Source organism: Lycorma delicatula, chromosome 10, assembly GCF_047948215.1.
Source record: "Lycorma delicatula isolate Av1 chromosome 10, ASM4794821v1, whole genome shotgun sequence".
In the NCBI taxonomy this organism is placed as follows: domain Eukaryota; kingdom Metazoa; phylum Arthropoda; class Insecta; order Hemiptera; family Fulgoridae; genus Lycorma; species Lycorma delicatula.
Window position 1 is genome coordinate 24,504,724 of NC_134464.1, and position 9,186 is coordinate 24,513,909.

Below are 9,186 nucleotides of genomic sequence, written 5' to 3' on the forward strand. Positions count from 1 at the left end.
TATTAGACATATATTGACCGTTGGTTGAATTTAAAAAGAATTCTACTGATTTACAAGTAATTTATTTATTAATAAAATAAGCTATATATTGGTAAGCTAAATTGCCTTTGGGCAACTAATGGTAATGTAACTATGCTAAGTTTTCTGTAGTTTTTGTGTCAATGCAAATAAAGTATTAAAGTACATAAATCTCTTTGAGATTTCTTTTTTTTAAATTGATTAACAAATGAGAGAGGAGTGAGATTATATTAATCTTTCAGAAATTCATTAGGTGTATAAAATACGTAGCACACTAAAATTAAACATCATATTACAAAATAATTTAGTGCCATCGACTTTCTTGTTTAACATATAGTTTTACTTATTTTTTAAGTTCTTGAGAGTTCTGAAAAATGGAGTGGTCTATAGAGAATTGAAAGGGATCAAAGGAGGTAAAAGGTTTTTTACAAATATTTTAACTTTTAAAAAAAGCTTGTAAAAGATTCCCAAATGTTTGTACTATCTAACAACACAAACAAGTCGTTATGTTTTTAAGTTTTTGCATTTTTATGATTGCAGGAAATACTGCTTTTTTTTTGCTAGCTTCCTTTGATGCTTATTTCTGAAAAGTATGGATCTAGTTAAAAAATAATTCTGGACAAAAGTTTTAGAGAAATTTTCTTATATAATATGTTTCTCGCATATGTATTCTTTACTTCAATTTCAAAATTTATAGTTACAGACAAAATATACAATAAATCGGTCATTTCTTAAAAACATTTTCTTAGTAATAACAAGTAGGTAAAACTTCATGTCAAACAAAATAGTTAGTGGCTCTCAATATTTTTTTTTTACTACTACTCTCTTTACTGTACTAATTTAATTATATGTCAGTTTGAATAAAAATGTTTCTAATAAGAAACGTTACTGTTGTAAGTGAATTTTTTGGTGGTATCGCCAAACATTTTGACTAGTTTAAATATTATGCCGTTTTCTATTTCTTTCAGTGGTTGTTATCTAATTATCAATGCTGATCTTTTAATTTAGGTTAATGTATGTGTATTCTAATTCTTTCTACCTTCCCTAGAAGTTCTTGAATTATAAACTTACTTTTGTTTCCTTCCAAATTGATTAAATTAAATCTCCTCCTACATGGCCACAAACATAATTTTTCATTTTATTAATTTCTGCCTAAAACTTTCCCTAGTACATTTAAAACCTCTTCATTTTGAAATTTTATCAACCTGTCTAATATTTAACTTTGTTCTATTATGGAATTTTGACAGCCTTGTTTTCCTTACTGTATTTTTCTCCGTTGATGTTTTGCTGGTAGGAAACACTATATTCCATATGTCTACCTTTATACTGTAATTCCTTTCTGGTTGTAAAGTGTATTTTTATATTATGGAATTCTTTGAATGGAAATTTTATCAGATAAAAGGTAAATAGAGAGAAATTTATTTCATAGCTGGTAAGTGGCATCCTTTATCTTTCCCTTTATGAATATAGTTCTTTCTTTTAGCTAATATGCATTAACTTCTTTTTCTCACTTGCTATAAGCAAAAAGTATTATAAGATGTAGTTTATTGCTTAGAGTTAATCTATTTCATATAAAATTTACAACATTGTTTTCAGCATTTTTATTTATACTTTTAGGAAAAGTTGCCAGAGCTTGGTAAATATGGCGTATTAATAGAAGTTAAAGCATGTGGATTGTCGTTACCTACTTGTGATATTACAGCATTAAGTCAGACACTTCGTAAAGCTGGCAAAAAACGTTTGGCTGCTGGTCAAGATGTTGCCGGTATTGTTAGGAGTGTTGGCACAGATGTGACTGGCCTCAGGATCGGTGATCAAGTTGTTGGTAAGTCATTCTATCTGCTTATGCATTAATACAAAATCTGCATGTATTGCTAAAGGATTGATGTTTTGTAACCTTAAAACATGAATTTTATCCTGAAAATAAAAAATAATGCATTGCAATAATTATTTTTACTATGTGTTGTTAAAAAACCTTAATGATATTAAATGTAATGTTACATTTAATTAAAAATATTTATTTATTTAAATTAATTGTTCTTTGACAAAATCAATGATGTTTCACTGAAGTTATATACTTTTCACTTAATATTGGATCCAACATGAGTTTTCCTATGGATTGATATTGCAAAATTCAATTGTAAACCATAAATCTCATTTTAATTGATAATAGCTTACTTACTGCCACTGACCACTGGGTTTGGTGAATTAAAAAGTTTATTTTCATTTTTTTCCTTATATCAGATATTATGAGATTCCGAGCATTACATTTTTTGATTAATTTTTTCACACTTTCATCCTTTTTTAATTGACTATAATTGCTAACTTAATGTCAATAGAAAACATGTCTATTCATATATCGTATGAGACATATTGTAAATTAAGATAGTGGACATTATTATATTTAAAAAAATTAATGCCAATGTTTATTTATTATTGTTCATAATTTCAATAATCTTATAACATTCCATTTTCTTATAATGAATTAATCAAATATTTTTACCAAGTGTTCCTTGTTTGAATGATCTTAAGTAATCAATATTTCACAATTTATTTGCAATAACTGTAATTAAATACTGTTTTGAAATTCACATAATACTGTAATATTTATATATTTCAAATTCTTGTAACTTGTGTAATTTATTATTGCAATAATGTTGTTTATGTTCTTGTAATAAAGTCAATTCTTTCTTCAAATTTTTAAATTAATATATAAGCATAAAATATTTATTATATTGATTGTGCTTATAATTTTTAACTGGTTGTAATTGATTAGCGATCATTTTTAGAAGAAATATGGAGTACTCTAAGAGAAGTGATGGACAAACTGAATGACACTGCCATACGTAAAGAATTTTCATGCAGATTCTACTCTAATACAATGTAGTGGCTAGTGGCACTGCCAGTTTTTCTTTCATGCCTTTGGCTTTATTGATCATACTTTTGTGTGAGACATGACACATTTATTTTCTGCATCCACTCTGCTGAACTTTTGATAGACTATTTGTTTTTCTATTACAAGGTTGTTAAAAAAGGTTTATATATATAATTGACAAGTGATGTATTAATTGATTTTTTGTGTTTTGTTCGTTTTTCAGGTATTATACCTCTTGATTATGAGCAGTCTGGTTTTGCTGAAAAAGTTGTTTTACAGGAGTTTGATATCGGTATGTTCAAGAATTATATGTCTTAATTTCCATTCTGTTAGGGAAGGTACCATTATAATAATTAGTATTTCTTTTGTTGAGCCGTACACTTATTGCAACTCAAAATTGATGTCACTCATAAAAATTTCCCTCTCTTTCTTTCTCTCACATATGCATGCAAGTTTTAATTGTAGTTTGATAATTGATGAATTTTAATTAAAAATTATACATGATTTCTACCAAAGGTAAAGAAAGATCCAATAACATTTTGAGTACAATTTTTTGAAGAGTCCTTTAGGTAAGAGAGAATTTCAGTTTTTGTTTTTTTTTTTAATAAAAAATTAAAACTAAATTATATTTCCCTGATTCAATTAAGCTTTATACATTTCTTTTGTCTTGGCTGCATCATTAAAGTGATAAGTATTTAAGAAATTTGATTGATCTCCATTAGGGTATTTGACTGAACTGGTCAATTTGTAGGTTTACAAGAATTGCAGGGTTGGATAATCCTGCAGTTCTTAGGCAGCTCGTTAATTTTTATAGGGATATCAACTTTGGTTATTTTATATATATGTTAATTGATCCAACTTGTTGATCAGCAATATGTTGCATCCATGCTAGATAAAATTCTGCTGTGGGTAGGATAGGTGTCTATTGTTTACAGAGGACTTGGATGTTATCTTCTGAGCGATGCTTCAGTATTTTTGTGGATGGTTCATTCTTTCGACCCATCCAATTTTTTCTGATCCTTAATTCCTTCTCTCCACTTATGATTTGTGATGGGGACAGCCTCCTGTAGTCTTATCATGAGTTTTGTTTCTATCCATTGACTGTACAGTAAGTCATAACAGCTGAAGTGCCACAAGTAAGCGGTAAAGCCAAGCTAATTTTATTGTAAAATAGAAAATTCAGTTAATTTAATGCAAAAAATATGTATACATGATACTGGCAGACAAGTACCAAATTTTATTCTTACTCGTGTAGTTTTGTTTATGGGCTGTATTTGAAATGCAGTAATAAATTCCAAATTTCAGATTTTATTCATATCATTAAAGGTTTTATTTTTATTGTGCAATTGTTTGGCATGAATAAATATTTTTCTTGCTTTATACATTATTTACTACTTTTTGTATTATTATTGATTTTAGTTTTGAAACCTAATTCAGTTAATTTTGTGGATGCTGTTGGTTGTATCGGTGAAGGTGTAAAATCGTATCTCGCCTTACATTATCTTGGAAGACTGGTATCTGGTAATACAGGTTAGTACATAATGATTATTCATAGTTCATATAATTCTGTATAACAATTTAAATGTATTATGAAATTTAGAAGTACATCAAGTTAATTTTTTTTTTTTTAATTTTGTATCGTTATAAAGAAAAGTTTTAAATAAAACTAGTGTGCTGTAGGATGCGATATCCATTTCTACAAAAAAAGTCAAAAAGTGTCTGGCTTCTTAATGTAATATAATCTGGGGTTCAGTTATTTTACTGATTATAAATTTGAAATCTTCTGGTCTGCTTTTGTAACTTTGACAGGTAGTACCACTGGGAGTTATTACAGCTTTACTATTTATATTATATAATAAGTAGTACAAAAATCTATTATTCTTGGTGGAAAGCTGGAACAGATTTTTTTGTATAAGGTAATATAATCATAATTTAAATTGTTAAAATTTAAATAATAATTTGTTAAATTTCATAATTAAAGGAGTAAGTTGTATCATATTATTGCTTTTGATTGGAACATTGCAGCTTTGCATATGGCTCTTAAATCCTGTCGATTCTGTTGTGACCTTCCATTTATTCAAATATATGATTAACAATTTAAAGGGGTATGATCTGTAGTAATCTGTTATATATATTCTGCATTCGTGGAACCAAACAAACTATATGCAAGAAAATTATGTACGAGGCATGTTTCTAAAGTTAGATCCATTTGAACTAAAAACAAAACTGAAACATATAAACCATCTTTATTACTTATGTATAAAAACTACATTTATTTACTACTTTTCTACTCTGCTGTCATCAACTTCAATGCATTTTTATAGCTACTTCATTTCCTCTTCAATAAATTCTTCCACCAGTTACTTAAACCATACAGTAACACTATTTTTCAATTCATCATATTCAAACTTTTGTGATGCAAGCCACTGTCTGAGCTGAAGAAAAATAAAATAAAATTGCTTTAAGCTAAGTCAGGGTTATAGGATGAAAATTGAAGATTTTCCATTGCTGTGTGGCCGGGCATTGTCATGCAAAAACAAAATTCTGTGTGATAGGATCCCATGCCATTTGATTTTTTTTATAGTTCTTCTAAGATTTTTTAAATATTTTGCATTACAGTAATTATAGCATTTTTATTGACACACACATTAGTTCCATGATCACTAAATTTGACAAGGAAGACACCCTTGTTGTTTCAAAAAACAGCATCGGCAAGTTTCTTTACTGAACGTACTTGTTTGAACTTATTCAGTCTAGAAGATGATGAATACTGCCACCACATTGATTGCTGCTTTGTCACTGTTGAATAAGAAATCCAGGTTTCATTTCTGGTAACAACATGATCAATCAATTAATCACCTTAATTTTTATAGCACTGCACGGATTTATGCGCTGGAGCAAGACATTTTTATTTGTGAGTCTTTGTTAACATCTGTGGCACACATCTGATACAAAATTTTGTATAGCTTAATTTTTCAGTCAAATCTTCATAAATCAAAGATCGTGAAACACAGGAGTTACCAAAGAATTCTGAAATGATGAAGCGCCAATTTTCTTAAATCTTTTTGTCTACTTTTTCAATCAAATCATCTGTTATCACTGAGCTGGCTACTACATTCTTCATCATGAATGTTCATTCACCCTTCTCGAAATGAACTGCATTACTTTCTCACTTTAGCATCACTTATAAATAAATTTGCCTGTGAATTTTGGCAACAGAATTGTTTTTTACCATCAAAAATTGGATTACTCTTTATCTTTTATACTTGGTGAGATCATAAATTGTAGCGCTCATAATAAATGGATGAATATAAACAACTAACAACAAAATGACTAAACTATTGTTGCTAACAATTGACTATTAATTGAAATAGCTGAGCTACACAAGCACTATCTGTTTACATTTCTTATATAGGCAGCAAATTCAAAATGTACCTTAACTTTAAAAATATACCTGCCTGAGTGATAAAAATGTTAATTCAGAAGGTTAGAATTATAATATTAGTATTATTGTTAATCTTTTTATTATAATGTAATTATTTTGAATGTACTTATTTTCTCATTCACAGGTTATTGATGTGAGCCCAATTGTTATTTAATTATTGCTGCAACAATTTATAAAAATTGTCTTATAAAAGTGACGCTGTGAAGGTGATCTATGTGATCAGGAACTTTATGAATTGATAGTGAATGTAACTTTAAATCTAATCTTAAAAAAAATAAAGTTAATTTTATTTAATGTATGTTCTCTTGGATAATTGCTACTGAATTTTTTTCAGTTCTTGAAATTTCATTGCATGTTTGTTCATACCCCTTAAAAAATTGTCTATTAAAAATTCTATTCAGTGTATTAAGTTTGTTGAATATTAGTTTTGATGAAAAATATAACATGTATAAGATGCAGTCAAAAAATTAATCAGTATATGGAATTTTTATGAAATATCTTTTTTTACCTGAAAGCAAAATTGAAGATCTACTTTTCTACTTCATTAAGCTTATTTAAACATTTTTTTGTAGTGTCACATGAGTTTTCTTACACCCTTGTTGAAAAATTCCCATCCCACATCACACCCTTGTGAGGTGGTTACCTTACAAGGGTCTTTTTTATGGGATGAAACATGGTGCAAGGTCAGGATTGTAAGGTGGGTGTTTCCTCACTATCAGTTAAATATTTTTGTAGTTGGTTTTTGACAAACGTTGCATTGTTATGTTTCATCACAATGCTGCAGGTGAGTTCCAGGCCATTGATCGTTAATCAGTTATTCAGCCTCTTCTGGTTTTCAGAGTGTGATTCTGAACTAAACACAGACCTTTTGGTGTGAATTTATCATATACAACATCTTTTTTTTGTGAAAGAAAAGGATCACTTTTCTGACAGATGGAAACTTTGATAATTTTTTAAAGGTGGGAAATGAGGATGTTTCGACTCAAGTGAACTCTGTTTCATTCCAGGTGAAAAATGTATGGACCTAACACTCATCTTCAATTACAGTATCATTAAAAAACAATTTGTGATCACATTCAATATTTTTCCCATTTTTGGACATTAATTTTCATGATGGATGAAAATTAATGACTTTCCCTGCCAGTAATCATCCTTAAATCCATGCATCCATTTCCAAAAATATACATAGTTTTGTGGCCATGTGGTCAACTGGTAGGGAAATTGGTATGAGTATGTTATTGTGAATTTCATTCAATTGATGGTGTATTTCAACAGGATTATATATCCTTGTCCACAGAGAATAACTTTCTGCACGAACTTGTATTTTAGATGTTATTTGCAATTGATTAACAATTTTTTTGTTAATAATTGTGTAACTGTTAATACAGCTGAGAAACTAGAAGAATAAACTGTGTTGTAAATATTTTTCATTAAAAAAATCTTGGCAAATAATTGCCAACTAATTTTTCGATTGCGTCTCCTCATACATTAATTTTTATCTTGAAAGTACATTAGTAAATATATTTTATGAATATAGTGGTTTTCATTAATAATTGCACTAAGTAAAATCATAATTACTTACTTTATTATTAATATTTTTAATAATAAACTGATTATGGCTATGGTTGATAAAATAATTATTTAATGAATTTATTTTTCTATGTAAATTTGTTGCAATCATTCACTTAACAAACTACATTCTGTATGAGCATTATCAAAAATAAATTATTTTATTATTAATAAGCTTTTTCACTAAAGAATTCTACTATAATATTTTATTCTTGATATATTCACTTCAATAGTGTTATTAATTCTGTTTTTTGTTTTTTTTTTAAGTCCTTGTCATAAATGGCGCTAGTCCATTAGGTAGTGCTTGTATTCAATTAGCACATCATTGGGGTGCTAGAGTTATTGCTACATGTTCCTCATCTGATGAAAAACTGTACTTGCAAACATTAGGAAGTAAATTAGGTTAGTAAATGTTTTTGTAAATTTGGATATTTGTTATAACTTTGTAAATAACGTACAATAGTATTTTACGTTTTAAATATTAAATGTGCTTTAATAGGGGGGATTATTTTTGAAAAGGCTAGTATGAGGTGTTATCAAAAAGTCTGACCTCAGCTCATAAAAACAAAAATTACTTTTTTTTATTTTTAGTAAGCACCATAAGTCCTTTTGTCATATTTCTTTTGATTTCTTCTCTGTCTTCAAATCTCTTTCTTTATACAGAATTTTAAGGTTGGATAAGAGCCAAAAATTGCAGGGAGCCATGTCTGGTAAGTAAGGAGTTTCCTTAAGTTGTGTGATCCTATGTTTTGCTAAGATTCTCCCAATAAATTATGATGCATGGGCTGGAGCATGAAAGTCATGCTGACAGTCTTTTTTGATTATCAAGGCATTGCTCATCTTGAGTATGCTTAAGGACAAACTTCAATAAAGAGTAATACTTAACTATTCCTCTTTGGCTAAGAGATACTGTTTAATGCATGAGATCCAGCTTTGGGAAAATGGTAATTGGAAAATTCATCATGTCTTCAGCAGGCTCCTTACTCAGCAGACATGGCCACTGTTCACAAAAAATGTCAGTTGAATAATGTCGGTGATCATGTCCACTATTCTGAATACTGCAATTCATAAATAAAATAAAATTCACTGATTCACTTGTTCAAATGATCATTTAATGTTTCTTTGTTTACTTTTAGATATTTAGTTACATTATATTTTCATATTCTTTACATTGTTGTGTAGTATGTTATAATATATGAGATAAGATGAGCACATTTGTCTTATGAACGAGAGTGAACAATACTATAATATTAATAAATGTGTATATTAACATCAGCTG

At 28.5% G+C, this 9,186-nt stretch overlaps 1 protein-coding gene across 10 annotated transcripts in view; it reads left to right on the forward strand.

Moving 5' to 3' along the window:
• The window catches only part of LOC142331819 (quinone oxidoreductase-like protein 1), a 45,677-nt gene that overhangs the window by 6,444 nt on the left and 30,047 nt on the right, over nucleotides 1-9,186 (forward strand). For all 10 annotated transcript variants that reach the window (XR_012758099.1, XR_012758100.1, XR_012758098.1 and 7 more), the window contains exons 2-5: nucleotides 1,636-1,843; nucleotides 3,117-3,185; nucleotides 4,313-4,423; nucleotides 8,175-8,309. Coding sequence is in view for 2 of the 10 variants with exons in the window: in XM_075377956.1 (XP_075234071.1) it covers nucleotides 1,636-1,843; nucleotides 3,117-3,185; nucleotides 4,313-4,423; nucleotides 8,175-8,309 (523 nt within the window). In the remaining 8 variants the exon portion in view is untranslated. The remainder of the gene's footprint in view (nucleotides 1-1,635; nucleotides 1,844-3,116; nucleotides 3,186-4,312; nucleotides 4,424-8,174; nucleotides 8,310-9,186) is intronic.